The sequence below is a fragment of the Bubalus kerabau genome, chromosome 5, assembly GCF_029407905.1.
Source record: "Bubalus kerabau isolate K-KA32 ecotype Philippines breed swamp buffalo chromosome 5, PCC_UOA_SB_1v2, whole genome shotgun sequence".
NCBI lineage: Eukaryota > Metazoa > Chordata > Mammalia > Artiodactyla > Bovidae > Bubalus > Bubalus kerabau.
The window spans coordinates 41,225,795-41,247,969 of record NC_073628.1 but is presented as its reverse complement, the minus strand read 5'-3'; the positions used below and the strand labels follow the sequence as shown (position 1 = coordinate 41,247,969).

General features: G+C 38.4%; 1 protein-coding gene across 6 annotated transcripts in view; it reads left to right on the top strand.

Annotated features, from left to right (window-relative positions):
• The window catches only part of DLG2 (discs large MAGUK scaffold protein 2), a 1,420,652-nt gene that overhangs the window by 311,177 nt on the left and 1,087,300 nt on the right, over nucleotides 1-22,175 (top strand). The window contains exon 1 of one of the 6 annotated variants that reach the window (XM_055581486.1): nucleotides 19,952-22,168. The exons of 2 other annotated variants lie outside the window; for them this stretch is intronic. Coding sequence is in view for 2 of the 4 variants with exons in the window: in XM_055581484.1 (XP_055437459.1) it covers nucleotides 22,091-22,168 (78 nt within the window). In the remaining 2 variants the exon portion in view is untranslated. Of the gene's footprint in view, nucleotides 1-19,951; nucleotides 22,169-22,175 lie in introns of those variants that run through there. 3 more of the 6 variants (XM_055581484.1, XM_055581485.1, XM_055581487.1) reach the window with 3 other exon arrangements.

Sequence of the window (22,175 nt, the reverse complement as noted above, 5' to 3'; positions counted from 1 at the left end):
ATTATAAATTTAACCTTTGGAAAACTAATATTAGGCTTTGTTTTTAGTTTGCTTGTAAAACCTGGGAGTGAAGAACAAAACTGAGGTTATCAAATTGCTTTCAGGAACAGCTGGAAACACCATTCAGGGCTGTATTCTGTTTAATGCTTAGTGCCCTTTCACAGGGAACTAAGAGAAAGATGAGTCTTGGCATATGTTATTTTCTGCATGAAAGCGTACCAAGATCCCTGGTGTATTTCAGTTGCAGGAGTGATAGGCAATAGCATTTTATCATCTCTGCCATACAGTTTGGCATTTGATTATATTCAGTTTAGTGCCTCATGACATACTGCCTTTGAAAATCTTCCCTCTGATGAACTCTCAAAACATTTAATCTTTTTATTCAACTTTAGCACATTTTATTCCATTTACCAAGTTTTATTCATTGAACAGGTTTTATCTTGTAGAAAATCCTACTTCTTCTACCAGACTGTAAACTCCTTGAAGTAGGGAAGTATATCTTACTTACTTCTATGTTTCCTGGACCTCATCCAGAATGTCTTGCACATGAAGGTAGTCATTTGTTACATGAATGAATGGAATAAATGAGAAGTATCTGTTTACTACATTGTCTTCTAATTGTCTTAGATTATATATTTTCTCTCCTGAGATTGGAAATTTCAGGAAAGCAAAGCCTAAGCTATCACATATATTTTTGCACCTAATACCTGCTAATAAACTCTGAAGAATGGCCCTTCATTAAATTATTTAACCTTTTGTTTTGAAAGTAAGTTCAGATGAAATTATCTGAACATGATTTATTACCAAAACTAGTGGTTAACCTTAAACTATGAACAATGGTTTAAAGATTTTGCTTTTGTCTTTAGCCTCATTTATGATAATAAGTGATTGTTACTTAAAGCCACATCACTTCCACTTACCACTTCCAATTATTTGATAAGTACTTATAATGGACCAGGCATCCTTCTAGCTGGTAAACTTTTTAAAAGAGTCAAATTCCTTGCCTTCATAGAACTTGCATTCTAATGTGGATGGTGGGAGAAGAAATAAGTGAAAACGATGTTGTTGTTGTTCAGTCGTCCAGTTGTGTCTGACTCTATGCAACCCCATGCACTGCAGCACACCAGGCCTCCCTGTCCCTCACTGACTCCCAGAGTTTGCCCAGGTTCATGTTCATGCATCTGTGATGCCATCCAGCCATCTCATCCTCTGATGCCCTCGATCTTTCCCAGCATCAGGGACTTTTCCAATGAGTCGTCTTTAGGTGCTAATACATTTCGTATTGAAAGATAAAAAGAGAGCAACAACAAAAAGACTTCATTGTAAAAGTGTCATTTTATCGAAGACTTAAAGGAGATGAAGGAATGATCCTGTGGCTATCTCAGGATGAGAATTCCAGGCAGAAGCTAGAGCAAATTATGAGACCTGAGGAGGGTGTGCTCTTGGAATATTTACAGCACAAATACCAAAACAGGGACCCTTTAGGAGATCTGTATCAAAACGGTGAAGTTAGTTTCTGACTTGGCAGAGTCGTAATGAGGTATGAACTGCATGTAAACCACTTAGGGCAAAGTCTTGTACGTATCAGATAATTGACAAATATCGTTTATCATCATTATGTGAATTACATGAACTAGATTCTTAAAACATTGTGAGAAAAAAATACCATACGCTGATGTCTTTTTAGGTTGAAATCATGTCTGGGTCAGGCCTGCTTGATTCTAATACTAAATAATTATTTCTGCACATAACTGCTTGCCATCTATTCTTTATCTCTGGTGGATAACTATTTATTCATGTTTCTAAATAAAATTATTTAAAATGTGGTCCATGGAGCTTCTGTGAATAAGCTGAGGGAGTTTGAATCTGGCCTATCCAAATGCCCAGAGATATCTGGCGTGGGTTTGATCAACAGGCTTATTCAGTGCTGAGATGAAGGCCCTGCTGCTCAGAACCCAGTGTTCCATATTCCCTTGGCGAGGTTTAATGTTGCTCTCATAGACTAGGTCTTAACAGATACCCTCAACGTGAGCCAAGTTCCCTTAATGGATGTGCTGGAAAGAGCTCAGTGTTACAGAGTCAAGAATGTGATTTGAGCTGTGCCGAAAGGAAACAAATTGATCATTTTGGCCCGCATACCTGAATCTGAAGCAGCCCTTCCCCATCAGGGAAGACTTTCCCACATGATGCAGTTAAATTCCCAAATGTTCCTGGATATGGAGTCCTAATTTAGATTTGCTGTTAAGCTCTTGAATATATTTTTGAATATGCCCTTTTAAATGCTCAATGGAAAGTGTGATGAGCTTCTGGTATGTATTGTTGCATGCATGAGCCTTAGTGATCTTCTTTTTTTTTTTTTTCCTTCCAAACTGTGAAAACACACACCTCTAATTACCTGCCATTTGGAGAAAGAAAGGGAACTCAGAGTAGTCCCAAGATCTCTTGGAAGAGTTTGTCTGCCAAAGATTGCTGAGATTAATAGTTTAGAGTATAGACTTTGACACTCTGTTTCCTAAGCAACAGCAAAACATAGAGTAAAAATCAATTTCTGAAATCAAAATTAAGTACCAGGTTAAATCTGTTTCTATACCAAAACCAACTAAATAAAATGGAAAAGAAAATAGAATTGATTGGGTTTTCTTAAATTCTTTATTGATCCACTTGTAATGAGGGCCAGACAGAAACACATTCCCAAAATATTTTCACTGTTATTAAAATGTTAAATGGTGTCAGAAATGGACAGGTGTGAAATTTCATTAGGAAAACTGCTGTAGGTGAGAGAGAAGAGAAGAACAGAAGTTAGGTAGAGAAAGAAAAAAAAAAGTTTTGGCTCAATTGTCCTAGTTGCTGCTTCTTCATTATTTTATACGTCTTTTTTATGAAGTCATTTTGTCTGTTTTAAAACCCTCCCATTTTTAAGAAAACCAAAAACATTGAAGATTTAGATGACAAGTATCCTTTTATATCTTGTTTTAACAACTTTATTGAGGTATAATGACATACGATAATTTGCACATACTTAAAGTGTATAATTTGATAGATTTTGACATACAGCTCCATCTGTAGATCTATCACTTTATCAAGATAGTGAAGATGTCTACCAAACCCTACAATTTCCTTGTGCACTTTCATCAACTTTCCCCCCTTTCACTGAGTCCATTACCAGTCAATAATTGATATGCTTTCTGTCATTATAGATAGTTTACATCTTCTAGCATTTTATATAAATGGAACCATAATGTAATCATCTGGTATATGCTATTTTTGTCTGGCTTATTTCACTCAGCCTGATTATTCTGAGATTCACCCATGCTTTTGCTCATACCAGTAGTTCATTCCTTTTTATTGCTGAGTAGTATTTCATCATATGAATATAACACACTTTATCTATTCATCTGTTGATGGACATTTGTTTTATTCCCAGTTTTTGGCTATTACAAATAAACTGTTATGAACTTTGTATACCATCTTTAAATCAGCATATGCTTTCATGTAAGTTGGATAAACACCTAGAAGTGGAATTGCTATGTCATGTTGTAGATACACATTGAACTTTTTATGAAACTACCAAACTTTTTCAAAGTGGTTGGCACTATTTTCCATACCCAGAGTGATTCTTCCATTCAACATTTGCACAGTTGCCTCTCACTGGCTAGACACCTTCCTAAGTTCAGTTGGTAGTAAGAACATGATTCTTCTAGATGGACAGCCATCCTCACCATGATGATAGCTCCCCAAGTCTATACCTCTAGCTATCATCTTCCTCTGGATCTTCAGCTCTGCATTTCTAACTGCTAATTGTCTAATCATCTAATTTACTAGTGCTTTTATGAGATTATGAAGATAGGGCACTGGATCCATGCCCTAGCACAGTGCCCCTGAATTTTCTTTCCTTTCGTAGAACCCAGGATAGAACTACTTCCAGACATGATCTTGCCTTAGCATGAACAAAACCTTTCTTTAACTCTCTTCAGATTCTTTGAGGCAGAATGAAACTTTTACCAAAACTTCACTGAATACTTCACCACAGACATTGAAGGATAGGAACACAGAGTATAAGAAGAGGATTTTCCAACAAATGCTGGAAAGAATGAGGAGATAAGGGAACCCTCTTGCACTGTTGTTGGGAATATAAATTGATAAAACCACTATGGAGAAGGGTATGGAGAGTCCTTAAAAAAAAACAAAACAAAACTAGGAAAAAAACTACGATATGACTCAGCAATCCCACTACTGCATATACCCTGAGAAAACCATAATTCAAAGAGATACACGTATCCCAATGTTCATCGCAGCACGTTTTTTTTTTTACAATAGACAGGATATGGAAGCAACCTAGATGTCTGTCAACAATTGAATGGATAAAGGAGTTGTCATATGTATATACAATGGAATATTAACTCAGTCACAAAAAGAAACAATTTTGAGTCTGTTGAGCTGAGGTGCATGAACCTAGAGCCTGTTATACAGAGTGAAGTAAGTCAGAGAGATAAAAGCAAATACCATATATTAATGCATATATATGGAATCTGGAAAAAGGGTACTAATGAACCTCTCTGCAGAGCAGGAATAGACACAGACATAGAGAACAGGCTTGTGGGCACAGCAGGGGAAGGAGAGGGTGGGATGAACCAAGAGAGCAGGATTGACGTACATACACTCCCATGTGTGAAATAGAGAGCCAGTGGGAAGCTGCTGTGTAACACAGGGAGCTCAATCCGGTGCTTTGTGACAACCTAGGGGGGTGGGATGGGAAGAGGAATTGAGAGGGAGGTTCAAGACAGAGGGGATATATGTATACTTATGGCTGATTCACATTATTTTATGGCAGAAACCAACACGACATTATCCTCCAATTAAAGCAATTATCCTCCAATTAAAACTAAGTTAAAAATATGACAAAGAGGGTTTTCTGATCCCTAACAAAGGTCACAGGGGCTAAAGTCCCTGCTCCAAGGAAAGAAGACTGATACGAAGGGACAGGCACCCTGCCCCATCTGTGGTTAGGAGAGGGGGTTCTAAGGCAGACCTTGGCTGGATTCACACAGTGCCACCGCTAGCTGAGTGACCTCCAGCAAGTTCCTTATCTTCTGAGTCTACTTACGTGTAGACTGGAGCCATATCATAGAATTCTTTTAAGATTGATTAAAATAGTAAATTAAGTATTTGACTCACGTTAAATACTTTATGTTAAATCCCATGAGCACTGTAACCACGTGAAATCCAATACAAGCCTCAGATGTCTATATGTACCTTGGCTCTAACCGTCTTTGACTCATACCTTTTCTTATATTCATTGATCTTATCTATTTTCCTATTATCACCCCTCTCTTAGTTTACTACTTTTCCTACCAGGTTTAAATCTGGTGGAAATTCATTATCATCACTTGTATGGCATAAATGTTCACTTTGTTCCTTGTTTTCACAGAATTCACAGTTCAGTAAGGAAATTATGTATTACATAGATAACTGTAAATGTTGAAATGCTCAAGGACTTGGTTTTGAGTTTTTTCACTAACTCAGCCAGTGATCATGTCTTTAAATACCAGTTATATGCCAATATCTTCTTTGAGATGCTAGACTTGTATATCCACTGGCTCACTTGATGTCTCCACTCAGATGTCTAAGATATTTCAAAATTAACATGTCCAGAACCAAACTTCTTATGTTCCTCAAGAAGCCTGCTCTATAACAACCTCTGTTTCAGCCAGTGGTATATGTAGCCTTCTAGTTGCTCGTGTCAGTGGGTCTGCAGTCATTCCACCTCCCCTCTTTCTCTCATACCCACATCCAATCTCTTAAAAATATATTCAGAACCCAGCCAGTGTTGTTGGTTTTTTTTTCCATGTGCATTAGTTTTTTCTAAGTTACCATTACCTTTGAACTTAATAATTGCAATAATTTCTTAATTATTATCTCCGCTTCCAGCTTTGACCCCCTACAGTCAAAACTTTCAAACAGCAGCAAGAATGATCTTATTAAAACATTAGTCAAAGCATGTCACTACTCTGAAATTGCTTCCAACCTCATTCAGAGCAAAAGCCAACGTGCCCACGATAGCTTATGAGGCTTGCAAATTCTTCTTTCCACTCTCCCTTCACTTACCTGTCTACTTTCTGATCTTATTTTATACTATCTTTCTTCTCACTCTGCTTCAGCTACCTTGGCCTTCATATTGTCATCAAAGCTAGCCATAGTCTTTCACACAGAATGTTCATTTCTCGTGCTGGCTTATTCTCATTTCCTTAAAATCTTTATTCAGGAGTGACTGTTTTCAGGAGGTTTACCTCAACCAGTCCATCAAATAATTTCATCACTCTAACACTTTTTTTTTCCATTTATCTGTTCTACTTTTTCTTTAGCATATCAATATTTAATAGATGATATGTATTGCTGTTTATCATTCTTATTATCTCCTCCCCACACTGAAATATAAGCTCCATGAGGTAGGAATTGTTGTCTGTTTAGATACCATATTCCCATTGCTGAGAAATACAGTGGATGCATAGTAAGACTCAAAAGTGTTGAATAAATTAATAAATGTAGGAAGGTTTTTATTTTTATTTTTTCACTACATTGCTTACTTAACACATATACCCATTTTATCCAGAGTCATCACAACTTGAACATATCTAAAAATTTAAAGACATTGTTACCCCTTTCACTTTTTATATGGATATAGAAATCCCCAAGGCAGAGGTTAAACCTAGAATACACTGAAGTAGAAAATATCAATAATACTTCCTTTAAAAAAAATCCTTTGCTTTAGAGTAGCTTACAAAGAAAATTTATAACCCTCACATGGACTCTGTTTACCGTGAAGAATAATCAACAAATTATGTTAAATCTTTGAGAAATAATTTAGTTAAAATTTCATAAGAGACTATAAAGAATACTTAAAATTATAATGAGACAAGGGAAGAAATAGAAAGTATAGTGAAAGAAGAAATCAAGCTAAAGCAAATGCTTTCTTTGTCTTAGAAGTTATCTCTGAGTTCCCTGGGCTCAAATCTTTAACTACTTTTGACTTCAATTTCTCAGCCTTTAAAGCATCTATCACATTTTTACAGATTCTGTCTCCTCAGTTATTCCTTTTCCATTCAAGCCTTTAGCAAATTGTTTTAGAGCACTTATTATGTTCCAGGCACTTTGTTAGATATGGGGATACAATGGTGAAACACAAGCATGGCCCCTACTTTTTCAGGAATGTTCCACAAGGAAAGAAAAGGAAAAAAAATATATATATATATCTCATCATCAATGTGACAGATGTAGTGAAAGGTGGTGTATTGTGTTTGGAGAAGGAAATGGCAACCCACTCCAATATTCTTGCCTGGAAATGCCATGGACAGAAGATCCTGGTGGGCTACAGTCCATGGGGTCACAAAGAATTGGACACGACTGAGCGACTAAATCGGAGAAGGCAATGGCACCCCACTCCAGTACTCTTTCCTGGAAAATCCCATGGACGGAGGAGCCTGGCAGGCTGCAGTCCATGGGGTCGCTAAGAGTCAGACACGACTGAGCGACTTCACTTTCACTTTTCACTTTCATGCATTGGAGAAGGAAATGGCAACCCACTCCAGTGTTCTTGCCTGGAGAATCCCAGGGACGAGGGAGCCTGGTGGGCTGCTGTCTATGGGGTCGCACAGAGTCGGACATGACTGAAGCGACTTAGCAGCAGCAGCAGCAGCAGAGCAACTAAATAGCATGTATTGTGTTAGAGTGAATTAGGGATCCAAATCTTTTCTAAGGTGTTAAATAAGAATGTTTCTTATACCACTTCTTGCCTTTTTCCTACCATCATCCCCCTAAGACTGTCATTACCTCTGTTGCCTAAGCTTTTCTCCTGACTCTCCAGCTCTGACCCTTTTATCACAATTAAGGGTTTATTGGCATTGTCTAATTACAGTATGGCTATAGCCTTTTCTTCTTCATTCCCCACTATTCCTCAAACACATCTCATGTTTTCCAAACTTTTTACTCTTACTCCTGCTGTTTCAAGTAATAAATGTACTTTGGTTTTGATCTGTTTTCTAAGTGTCAACTCAAATTTTTATTTCATTGAATGTCTGTCTCCTCCATTCCAGCACACGGGCTAATAAATGTTATCTGAACTCATAGCAATTCCCTCTTCTTTATTTATTTCTATTTTATCACAAGCTACTGTATGATATTTTTTGTACTGTTACACTCTTTCTTATGACTAGAAAAGTTTTGAGAATTAAGAATTAAGGGAAGGGAAGAGCTAACTATGATTAAGTTACTTGATTTCTTTAAAATGTCATTTTCTAATATGTAAAAGGAAGATAATATTATCTGACTCAGAGATTTCTTATGATGATCAGATGAGGTGAGACTATTTCCTCAAGTGTGGTTTACTTAAGATGTCACATGGCAAACATTTTTAAAATATTTTAATTTAAATTAGACAAGAAAAATTAGATATAGTATATAAACCATCAATTATCTTTTCAACTAGACTTTATAAATTACTTCTGGTTTTTATTTTACTTTTTAATCTTATTAATAATCATGTATTATTTATGTTACTGATTACTTATAGAGAATGAGTCTTACTTTTGTTCATTCTGGTGATGTTTATTTAAAATAAATTTATTTAAATAAACAATGATCAAATAACTTTAAAATAACTTTAGTAAACAATAGAAGTAGTATGTGAATATGTAAAAATGGGTAGGTTAAATAAATACTGAGTTCAGGCATGTTAGGTACTTTTGTGGACAAAATAGTTTATATACCTTTAAGATGAAATATTTTATAATTTCATGTAAAGATGCTTAAGTAAATCAGCTGACATAGAGGAGGCACCTAGCGAGCTGGTCTCCTTTATATTCTTTAAGCTGGAGAGAGGTTACAATTAATATCAGGAATATTTTCAGTAACACTATCTGCAATTGACATTTACACTGAGGATTTCAGCAGCTGCTGTTTCTGTTTTATGTAGGAGGCAAGATGGAAAAGGAATAGATCGTGTGTTTTCATTCGTGGGTCTCCTTTTTAAGGAAGTGAAAGGAGTTATTTGTTTATGAATATGGTTTTCTATATTGAATTTTGTAAAAGATCGCCTGTGTCTATCTGTGGAAGGGGTGGAATTACAAAGTGGAAAAAAGGACAGTTGGTAGGCCACAAATCAACAATTCTCATTGATTTCTCTTTTGAAATGTTATTTTTCAAAATACTTTGAACCCTTCTAACGGTGACTTTGATTTATCTCTTAATGTATGAAGATGAATGTGAGGTAAAAATACAAATAAAAGGTAATAATAAATGCTTAATGTGTGTCTCTATAGTGCCTTCCTTTCTTCTCCCAGGAGTATGAAGCAATTTAATTTAAGTGATATGCTCATTCATTTGTTCATTCATTCAGCAAGTAACTATTAAATTATTCAAATATGTTTATTGAGTGCCTGCCATGTGCAAAGGGCTATGTAGATCTCTGAGGATACAAAAATAAATAAGGGATTTCCTTGAATTATTCAGTCATTTAGGGGGAAATATTTAAGTTCAATGTAATCACAAATGAGTGTCATATGAGCCAAACCTGAGATGTGTGCAGTGCAACAGGAAATGTTAGTTTTGGTGCATTAGTACAAATTGGCTCTGCCTTGAGAGAGCAGGAAAAGTTTCACAGAAAATTTTGAGCCAAGGCTCAAAAATGTGTAAAGATTTGTCATACGTAGAATGACCAAAATGAGCAGGAAATGAGGTGGAGAGTTAGGACTGCAGGCAGAGGAAACAGCATGTACAAAGACACAGTTACACAGAATGTGTCTGGGAGACGGAAAATACTTTGGTAAGACCCAAAAGATGATATGGCAAGAGAGTAACTTCATCAAAAACAGTCATTGAACTTAAAAGAGCATTCTCATCTTGGAGCTCAGTGATGACCTAGAGGGGCAGGGATGGGAGGGAGCCCCGAAAAGGAGGGGATATATGTATACATATAGCTGATTCACTTGTTGTACGGCAGAAACTAATACTGCATTATAAAGCAATTATACTCCAGTAAATAATGATAATATAAAAAAAGAAAGAAAGATATTTCTTTATGTCTAAAAGAAAAAAAAAGACCATTTTCTTACAGATCAATTTTTGGGTCTTATTATCATGGACTAAAATGACATCACCTACTCGATGGACATGAGTTTGGGTAAACTCTGGGAGTTGGTGATGGACAGGGAGGCCTGGCGTGCTGCAATTCATGCAAAGAGTCTGACATGACTGAGTGACTGAACTGAACTGAACAGATTATTTGAGTTTAAGGTGACTTTGGAAATTAATTACATAGTACTATATCTAGAGGTAAAACAAATTGGTAAAAATGAAAATAAAACTAAAAGCAGTGACTCTCAAGTTAGCACCCTACTTCCACAGATGAGAAAAATCCTGTTGTTGAGATAGCTAGAATACTGGACTATATAACCGAATCATAGTTGATAAAGTTCCCCAAGTGCTCTGATTAGATGGGTGGTGTTTAAAATGTCTCTGTTTGTGGCAAACTTTGGCAAGGCATATACATTTCAAGGAACTGAATTGAATTATCCATTATGAAATTACTCTACCCATGTTTTGGTTATGTAGCTTTATCAAGAAAGCTGTCTTTGGTCCTGTTTTTTAATTGATTTTTGTATTCATAAGTCATAATTCTTGAATGTTCTCTGTGGTACCCATTCTTTCTTGGCTGCTTTCTTGATGTTCTTTTACTTTGCTCCTCACTTATATCCATTCAGTTATATATTCCTTTTATAGTTATTGACATATTGATCTATATCTCCAGTTGTAGCAAAATTTAATTGTAAGCATGTGGGCAAATCACAACATGTGGATTTAGAACTACTATATAAATCCAGGATCCATGTGAGTTTTTATTTTTATGAAAAACATGTAAAATGAAAGGAGATTCTGAGAAGACTCTCAAAAAAACTATTTAGAAAGCTTAAGAAAATATTCATTTGGCTTAGAAAAGAGACACTTGTGAAATGGAGTCTTTAAGTTTATGAAAGATTTTTACAAGGGTTTGAAAACCGACATGTTTTCTGCATTAATGGAATAAAAAAATGAGGAAAGAACTTAAGGTAGACTTCTTAACATTGAGGACAGTTGAATGCAGTCATAAAAAGAGTTAAAAAAAAAAGACAAAACATTCTCTGCTTCATAATACTAAGCACATGTTCTCTGTCTAGACTATTTTGGTTTCTTTTCTCTTTTTTTGGAGGTGGGGGGGGGGGCTTCCCTGAAGATTAGAGGGAATAAAGACAACATTTAATTCATAATAAAGAATAAAAACAACATTTTTATTGCACCCATACTGTGTGCCAAGTAGTGCTCTAAACAGTTTACTTGTATTATCTCATTTGAGCCTTTTTATCAACACAATGGCATAATTTCCATTATTACCCCACTTTTATAGAATCAACATTACTTGTCAAGGTGACAAATGCAATGGTGGCTGTCTATCTCATGACTGACTTTAGCTAATTAATTATCATATGAGAAGGACTTTTAAATAGCATTTTAATTAGGTGACTTCCTGGAAATCTCTTGCATGAAACATTTAATAATAAATCTTATACATACTGCTGTCAGACATGCTTATTAAACACTAAAACCTCATATGTAGGCCTGTTAAGTTCTCCATGTTTTATTTGGGGGTAGTGGGGGAGTGTTAAGTAAGAGCCAAGCCAGTTTGATTCTGTATAAAATGATGGCCAGAGCAGTGATTTCTTGAGCTGACTGTGATATCCCAAGAGGTATATGGAACTCAGTGGGTCCTCTTGGGGTAAGAGTGTGGGGATTAGATGCCCATGCAGGGCATGAGAGATGACCTTAGGATCATCAAAGAAAGAAAAATGAAACTGAGAGCCCTATGTAAAATTGAAAACTGAGAAGAGTTCTCATTTAATGAGAGGACTTCTAAAAACTTCATACATTAGCCCAGGGAAGCAATAATGAAGAGTGTTTCTATTAGGAATAGAAAAGCTGTGTGTGTGTTTTTTTTTTTGGGGGGGGGGGCTGGCTGGTGGTGGTCAATTTAACCCTTTTATGTAGACAGAAAAACACTAAGCCAAATATATTAAACATAAAACTGCTCCTAAGCTAGTGAAATCTCTGGGCACCTAGCAGAAGAATGTGCAAAATTATTCTGTAGCAACAATTACACAATCAAAGGGCCCTGGGGCTCCCACAGGAAGTACAAGCTTGCTAAAGAAGATCTTAGAATAAAACTGTACAGTGACATGCAGAAACTAGAGACTTGGAGGATTTGAAAAAGAAATATTTAGAATGCCTAGAAATGTAAATATACATGTAATAATTCATTAAAAATAAACACTTTGGTGATAGGTAAAACAATAGATTCAAACTTTAGATAAAAATAATGAGATTTGAGACTATAACCCTGAAAGTGGCACAAAGAAGGAAGGAGAAGAGTAATAGGAAATATATGAAGCAGTAGAATGGGTTATATGAAAAGGTTCAGGAAAAATATAATAGGATTTTAGGAGGAGAGAACAGAGAGAATGAAGGGGAAGACATATTGGAAGAAATAATGACTGATTTTTCTTATAATTAATTGGATTCAAGAAACATAATGAATTCCAGGCAGAATTTTAGAAAAATATTATATTGAAGCTACAGCTCAAAAAGATGAAAAGTCTTCAAACAAATCATAGAAAAGAGATATATTCTTAAAATAGAGCAATTGGATTGACAGCAGACATCTTATCATAAAAAATAGACACCAGAAGAAAGTATGTGATAATATCTTCAAAATGCTGAGGGAAAATCATTGTCAATCTAGAAATCTTTATTTACCTATGCTATCCTTCAGACTCTAAGGTGAATGTAGACAGTTCAGGAAAAATATGAAAAGATTGAACATGTTTAAACCATCACAGATTTTTGCAGAAATACCTGTTAAAATATGTACAACAGTAAAAAGGAAAACTCAGAGAGCTAGGATGCTAACAATCATCATGAGAAAAGAGATTAATAAATGTGGGAGTTATTTTGACTATTAATTATAAACTAATAAATACTGGTGATAATAATGACATGCTTGGTCAGAAATAGTACTACTGCAACAAAATAAAATTAAAATACTATCAAATAATAACATGGAATAGTGGGTGTAATATTAAAATCACCAATTGTACAACTTTACAAAAATTAATTTGAAAAGTCAGATCAAATGAAAAGGATGATTAGCACTTTCACTTTCAACATTTATTATAAAGCACAGTAATCAAGATAATGTGGTATTAGCACGGGTAAATTCAAATAGATCAAAAAAGAACCCAGAAATAATTAAATGCACACTCATGTGATCTAGACATATAACTTAGGAGTTTTACAAGTCAGTGAGGAAAAGGAATAACATTTTCATATATGAGCATAAATATGTACGTACATGATGGTGGTTTAGTTGCTTAGTCGTGTCTGACTGTTGCAACCCCACGGACTGTAGTCCGCCAGGCTCCTCTGTCCATGGGATTTCCCAGGCAAGAATACTGGAGTGGGTTTCTATTTCCTTCTCCAGGGGATCTTCCCAACCCAGGGGTCAAACCCTGATCTCCTGCATTGCAATCAGTCTCTTGCATTGCAGGCGAATTCTTTACCAACCGAGCCACAAGGGAAGCCCTTGTACATACATAAATTCATACATACATACATCTATACAACTGGCCATACATATGGGGGCAGGACAGACAGATTTCCATCTTACACCATAATTTCCTTTAAAAAGTTGAAGACTTAAAAGAAAATATAAAATGATAAACTTATAAACTTGTATAGGGAAAAAATTTAGATACCAAATATACACACATAAAGGTAAACATTGACAAATTTAGTACATAAAAATATGCATGATGAAACAAATGGGATTAAAAGACAAGTCAGAGTTTGGGAGCAGCTATTTTCAGTACATGTAACAAACAAAGAATTAGTGTCCAGAATACATAAAATACTTTTAGAAATCAGTAAGGTATAACCTAATTTTAAAATTAGAAAAGACTATGAATAGAAGGAAGTTCAAAAAGACAATAAATATATATTAAAAAAAAATGCTAGACCTCACCAGTAATTAAGAAAATGCACATCAAAACTACAGGGAGGGCTTCCCTGGTGGTTCAGTGGTTAAGAATCTGCTTGGCAATGCAGGAGACACAGGTTCAATCACTGGTCCTGGAAGATCCCACATGCTGTGGAGCAGCTAAGCCCATGTACCACGACTATTGAAACATAACTGCTGATCCCGTACACCCTAGAGCCCGTGCTCCACAGGAAGAGAATCCACTTCAATGAGAAGCTGGTACATTGCAGCTAAGAGTAACCCTTGCTAGCTGAAGCTGGAGAAATTAAAAATAAATAAATAAATAAAATTATTTAAAAAAAAACTACAAGGAGCAACATTGTACATGGTTTAACAAATTAATAGCTGATTATAATGTGTCATCGAGAATGCAGAACTCATATAAACTACTAATAATGTCAATTTGGAAGAAATTTGTAATAAAAGTTCAAATTGTACACATCCTATTATCCATCAATTGTAGTTTTTAATTTATTTTTAATTGGAGGTAACTGTTTTATAAGATTGTGTTGGCTTCTGCCATATATCCACAGGAATCAGCCATTGGTATACATCTGTCCTCTTCCTCTTGATCTTCCCTTCTAATCTCTACCCCATCTCACCCCTCTAGGCTGTCACAGAGCACTGTGGGGAGGTTCCTGTGTCCCACAGCAAATTCCCACTGGCTATCTATTTTACCTATGGTAATATATATGTCACCATGCCACTCTTTCAATTTGCCCCATCCTCTCCTAACCTCACTGTGTCCACGTCTGTTCTCTGTGTCTGCATCTCCATTGCTGCCCTGCAACTAGGTTCATCAATGCCATCTTTCTAGATTCCATGCTGCTGCTGATAAGTCGCTTCAGTTGTGTCCGACTCTGTGCGACCCCATAGACGGCAGCCCGCCAGGCTCCCCCATCCCTGGGATTCTCCAGGCAAGAACACTGGAGTGGGTTGCCATTTCCTTCTCCAATGCATGAAAGTGAAAAGTGAAAGTGAAGTCACTCAGTCCTGTCCGACTCTTCGCGACCCCATGGACTGCAGCCCACCAGGCTCCTCCGTCCATGAGATTTTCCAGGCAAGAGTACTGGAGTGGGGTGCCATTGGCTTCTCCTCTAGATTCCATACATGTGCGTTAATATGAAATATTTGTTTTTCTCTTTCTGACTTACTTCACTCTGTAAAACAGGCTCCAGGTTCATCTACCTCTTTAGAACGGACTCAAATGCATTATTTTTCACGGCTGAGTAACATTTTATTGTATATATGTACCACAACTTATTTGTCCGTTCATCTGTCAATAGACATCTAAGTTGCTTCTGTGTCCTAGCTGTTGTAAATAGTGCTACAATGAATATGCATCTCTTTCAATTATGGTTTTCTCAGGGTATACATCAGTAATGGGATGGTTGAGTCATATGATAGTTCTGTTTCTACTATCAATTACATTTTGAAGTATCTTATCTTTTAAAATTGCGTGTGTTTAAATAAAATAGAAGAATGTTTCTTGAACATTATTTTGAGATGAATTTGAGGTACGGTGGATTAAGGTGGGAGATTTTGATTATATTATGAAGATTTTACTTGTTTAAAATGAATGAATCAAATATGGCAGTATATTGCTCTTGCTGCTGCTGCTAAGTCACTTCAGTCGTGTCCAACCCTGTGCAACCCCATAGACGGCAGCCCAGCAGGCTCCCCCATCCCTGGGATTCTCCAGGCAAGAGCACTGGAGTGGGTTGCCATTTCCTTCTCCGGTGCATGAAAGTGAAAAGTGAAAGGGAAGTGGCTTAGTCCTCTCCGACTCTTTGCGACCCCATGGACTGCAGCCTACCAGGCTCCTCCGCCCATGGGATTTTCCAGGCAAGAGTACTGGAGTGGGGTGCCATTGCCTTCTCCGATGGCAGTATGTTAACATTTATTAAATATAGGTGGTATGTACATGTGTGTCAAATTACCTTCTTATGTCTCTGGGTGCCTAAATATATAATGATTAAACATTTAAAGGAAAGGAAGGTGAGATATTCAAACACTAAAGAATGATTTTGAGAACAGAAGAAAAGAAGTAGACTTAGCCTATTATAATTAGAGATAGCGGGCTTATTCTTTGTAGTGGCTCAAATATTTTTTCACACATATCCATGAGTGGTTGGTTCTTTGAGACAGAAATACAACTAATTGCAACTGGGCCAGTGGTTGTTATGTTTATATACAAACTAGAGTGACCATTTCCCCTGCTATCCATACAGATAAAACATGCTGAAAGAGTGAGCTATTCCTTTGCTTTTTATGTACATTGACGCTAATTATTGCACTTTTCTAGCTGACATTCATTACTGGGCTTATATAGAAACCAAAAAGCAGTAATTTTCTTTCTGAACTCCCACATTATTTTTCACACATCTGTTGTTATGCCATTCTGCATTGAAATTTATTGTTTTATACATCTACATCCCCAACTCTATATGACTCCTCGAGAGGAGGGCTTTTATCTTATGCAGTTCCATTTTTGTGAATAACTATTGCTTACCTTTTTAATCATATAAGTAATAACATGGATATATTCTCATGGTAGAAGATACAAATGTTACACAACCATACAGACCAAACTGTAACTGTTCTTATCCTCCCTATTCACTACCATCTATAGAAGTAACTAACACCAACATTTTGACATCCCTGCAAATTCAAGTTAAATATTACGTTTATCTTCTTTTAGTCATAAATTCTATGTAACATGTTCTTGACACCTGCTGCTTGATAATAGACTAATAAAGGATATTAAGGGGTATCAAGAATGTATATCATATATACAAACCAAACAAATATTTAAATGTTTATTGGTTTAGTACATTAACTTTTTATGTTTCAAACATGTATTTTCTTTAGTATATACCATACACCTAACCTATATAGCTCAAGCTACCAGATATTAGTTCCTAGGGCTTAATACTTACTGTTTTTATAATTATCTGTGATATATTTAGATGGCTTTTAAAAGAAAATTACGTGTGCACTAGGCAGAACATGTTGTTGTATAATCTTAATGGCTTGATTTAAATATTGCATTTACCTTGAGAATTCAAAGGAGACTCACACAGTGTGTGTGTGTTGAGGCATGAACCAAAAGCTGCTTAAAAGGATTAATGTTGCATCTCAAACTCAGCTGCACTGGTAGGTTTCTGTCATATGAGAGGTATTAAAAATGAAATTATAAAGGAAAAGGTCTGATGATATACAGATGGAAAGCATCTGAAAAACTTGTTTTCCATACACAGAAGAGCTGCAAGTTATTTGTCTCAATCAGCAGAACAATGGTTAGAGACGATTAAGATTTATTTAGGCAGCTGCCACCTTCTTTGTAGCAGGCACACCTGTTCAGTGAGAGCCCAGTGAAGATGATTGTATAACTATGCCAATGGCTTCATTCCATCGACCTGACACCCATCTTTATTTTTTTTTTCATTTGATGAGTTTTTTTAAAATTTTATTTTATTTTTAAACTTTACATAATTGTATTAGTTTTGCCAAATATCAAAATGAATCCGCCACAGGTATACATGTGTTCCCCATCCTGAACCCTCCTCCCTCCTCCCTCCCCATACCATCCCTCTGGGTCGTCCCAGTGCACCATCTTTAAAAAACCATCTTTTACAACTGAAAATTGTAGATATGTTTCTAATGCCTCTTCTAGACTTTTCAAGTTTGTGGATTCTCTCACTTTGCCATAGACATATTCAAAAAATATATTGTGAATACTTAAATTGTTAAGCATTTGTCTAACGTGACTGTGACCCCTGACTACAAATGACCTATTTCACACTGCCTTCTATCTCTGAATGCCTATTTAAGGAACAATAGGTATTATTGTCGGAGAAGGCAATGGCACCCCACTCCAGTACTCTTGCCTGGAAAATCCCATGGATGGAGGAGCCTGGTAGGCTGCAGTCCATGGGGTCTCTAAGAGTCAGACACGACTGAGTGACTTCACTTTCACTTTTCACTTTCCTGCATTGGAGAAGGAAATGGCAACCCACTCCAGTGTTCTTGCCTGGAGAATCCCAGGGACAGGGGAGCCTGATGGGCTGCCGTCTATGGGGTCGCACAGAGTCGGACACGACTGAAGTGACTTAGTAGTAGTAGTAGTTATTATTGTTATTTTTAAAGTTAAATCTTAGCTGGTAGGCCCAATTTACTTTCTTAAGAGCTCCATCCTATAAAAGTTGATAAAGCTTTAGGTCAGGTATGTGAAAAAGGTCATTAAATGTTCAACATAAAAGCAAAGGGCTTCCCTGGTGGATCAGTGGTAAAGAATCTGCCTGCAGTGCTGGAGACATGGGTTTGATCCCTGGGTTGGGAAGGTCCCCTGGAGAAGGGAAATGGCAGCCCACTCCAGTATTCTTGCCTGGGAAATCCCAAGGACAGAGGAGCCTGGCACAGGGTCACAAAAGTGTTGGACACAACTTAACGACTAAACAAGAACTTAAAAGCAAAACTAACCAACAAAATGATCAAGCATTAAAGATGTCTCCAAGACCCAATTTTAGTGACTTAGAAAATCTTAACTTATGAAGAAAATACAAAAATTATTTTATGATTGGCAGTCCCATCAGAGTAAATTAACATTCTTTGATTTCCCCTATGATATCAGTGATTTGAAAGCTCAATATTTTTTTCTCACCTCTTTATTGTCAAATTCCATCTTAAAATGTTAAAAACAGAAGTTTCTACTCATTAATTTAGGGATGATTGCCTCCCTCCTCTTTTTATCGACTGTATTCTGTTAACTGAATAGTCTTTTAACTACACAGCTTAGACAGACTTGAATGCAGGAATAATGAATACCTCTAACATCACAGCAATATTGGGGTAAATTGTGGTCTTGTTGAGTAACTCTTTGAAAGCTAAGCAGGAGTTATCATTTATTTATTTGTTGGATTTCTGTGGCACTTTTTTTCCCCAAAGAGTACAAGGTGTGATGTTGTGAATTTTGCTCAGGGGTTGTCTAAGAGCGTCAAAAGGAAATGAAAGGAAAGTAGAGTTCGTAGGAAAAACACAGAGGAAAAGTAACGGCTAATGGCAAAACCAAACCCCAGGTGGCAGTTAGGCATGGTGAAGAAGGTGGAAGAATCCAGGCTGAGTCATTTTACCAGAGCCTATGCCTCTGGTGAGCACAAGACATTTCTTTTTTGTTGCAAGCAGGGGGACCCCTTCCAGGGTCCAAAAGGGGCTCTTGTCTAACACTTGGACACACATCCTGACAAAGCAAACTTTATTGGGAAGGGGCGCCTGAACAGAGAGGCGGAGGGTCAGGGAACCCAGGAGAACTGCTGTGTCATGTGGCTTGCAGTCTCGGGTTTTATGGTGATGGGGTTAGTTTCCAGGTTGTCTCTGGTCAATCATTCTGACTCAGGGTCCTTCTGGATGGTGCACACATTGCTCAACCAAGATGGATGCCAGCAAGAAGGATTCTGGGAGGTGGTAGCCAGCAAGAAGGATTCTGGGAAATGGGAGGACACATGGAGTCTCCTTTTGACCTTTCCCTAACTTTTCTGGGTTAGTAGCATCTTATTCGGAGAAGGTGATGGCACCCCACTCCAGTACTCTTGCCTGGCAAATCCCATGGATGGAGGAGCCTGGTAGGCTACAGTCCATGGGGTCGTTAAGAGTCGGACATGACTGAGCGACTTCCCTTTCACTTTTCACTTTCATGCACTGGAGAAGGAAATGGCAACCCACTCCAGTGTTCTTGCCTGGAGAATCCCAGGCAGAGCCTGATGGGCTGCCGTCCATGGGGTCACACAGAGTCGGACCAGACTGAAGTGACTTAGCAGCAGCATCTTATTAGTTCCATGTACCTTACCAAGACCTCTTGTAAAATCGCTCATGCCAAGGGCCACTATGGTGCCTGGCCCGGGCGGGCGGTTTCAGTCAGTGTTCCCCATACTCATGTGAAGACCCTCAGACTTGGAATCAGAATTACAGATGCACAGGACAGGAAAGGGGCCTGAAAAATGTTCTGCCCAATTCTCTTCGTTTACAGATGAGGCAAATCCAAGCACAGAAGAAACAAGGAACAATTTAGAAAAAAAGCCAGAGTTAGAACCCAGATTATTTGTTTATTCAACAAACACACATTGAATGTATTGTGCTCAACATTCTTCTAAGCACCAGGTTTCCTGTCGTGAGTTAACATGGATGCGAGTCCCGATCCTACGCTGCCTTGTTCTATTTCCAATTGCTTAGAAGGATGTTCAGTGTACTTTATAAAACAGTTGAATGGAGACCCAGTCCTCTGGGGGTAAACCTCAAGTGACTTATCGTGAGAGAAGGGAGTGCTTTTCCATTTATTTGTGTTTCAACATTGTCCTTGGTCAACAGGTGCTCCTAGGGCATGTCTATTAGATCAGCTGGAAAACATTTATTGGATTGAGTCTCATTTGCATATCAGTGGAAGGAAGGTTTTCCTTGCTGAGATGAACAGTTTTTATGTATTTTTGTCCTCTAGTAGGATGGACAAAGTCAGCCATTCTCTCTCATCAGAAGACACACTTGTCTCTTAAAATTGACTTTACCTTTAAAATGCCTCATAATAGTCTAAACCCTGTGTAAGATAATTTAACCCTAGTAAGATAATTGAAAAGGCTTCCTTGGGGGTTCAGTGGTAAAGGATCCCCCTGCCAATGCAGGAGACACAGGTTCGATCCCTGGGTTGGGAAGATATCCTGGAAAGGGATGTGGCAACCCACTCCAGTATTCTTGCCTGGGAAATCCCATGGACAGTGGAGCCTGGCAGGCTACAGTTCATGAAGTTGCAAAAGAGTTGGACACGACTAAGCAACCAAACAACAACCAAGATAATAGAAATTAGAAGCACATGGTGGTAGAATTAAACGTGAGAATTCCTCAGAGGAGCCTGGTTTAAGACTGGCCATAAATCTTCCTATTCAAAAGTGGTATTAAATCCCCCATTTAACAATAGATATCACTGCAAGAAAACTCTGGGGTTTTAAAGAAAAAAAGGAGTAAACTGTTCTGTTTTAGTGTAAAGGTAGATTTAAGCCCCTCCCCATTACTCAGTCTTCAGGCAGAAAACGTGGACTTGTAAAAGCAGCCCAGGTGGTTTCAGTGCTGGAACCAATGAGTTTAAAAGCTGAGGACCTTCACTCTGGCATTCATGGAATACACCTCATCCTGTTCACCTCGTCGTTTGTCCCGGGGCCAACCTCCAAAGAAATAAAATGTTTTTTGTTTTCTTCTTGTAAGCTGTGGAGAAGACTGGTTGGGAGGCAGGGATAGGACTTTACATGGCCCCAGTGGACTTGAGGAGGGGGGCAGAGGAAGGTCGCTTTGTTTCCAGTCCTGCTAACAGCCCTTTATTCTCGGGGCTTCGGGGCAGGCTCCGGGCCCCGGGGGACACCTGTTTGTGCCCGCAGGGCCGCGTCCGTGGTGGTCTCTCCCCTCCCGCGTGCCCGGCAGCTGCAATTATTGGCTGCTTTACCTGCGGGGCTGGGTGTGGATGCGTCTTTGCGCGGCCACCGCCGCCAGCACGCACTGTCGAGGCAGAGGGAAGCCAGGCGAGGGGGCCACGCCTGGAGCCCAGGGCGACCGGACTGCGGCTGCCCTTCCTCCTGCCACGCGTGGAGTTTGGTAGTGAACAAGAGCCCAAGAACTGCAAGACGGATACTCAGCCGCCTGGATGCGCGTGTGCGCCGGCGGGGAAGGCAGCGCCCGCCCGCCCCCCTCGCGCGGACCTCCCGCAGGCGGGATGTGAAGGTACCTGCGGACTGGCCGGCCCGGACTGCCTGCCCCCGGCCCCCTCCCTCCCTCCTCCCGCCCTCGGCCTCAGCTCGCCAGCATGAGAGGCACTGAGAAAGCAACAGCCTGCAAGTGACAGCTCCAGACCGATTCCCCCTGCTCCAGATCTCCGAGCCGAGCTGGGAAGTTGATTGTGCAGCCGCTTCCCCGAGAATCCCTTCCGTTGGCAGCGCTATGTTCGCCTCTATCTGGTATGCCAAGAAGCTGGGTCGCAGGTTCGTGCACAACGCCAGGAAGGCGAAATCCGAAAAGGTAGGGA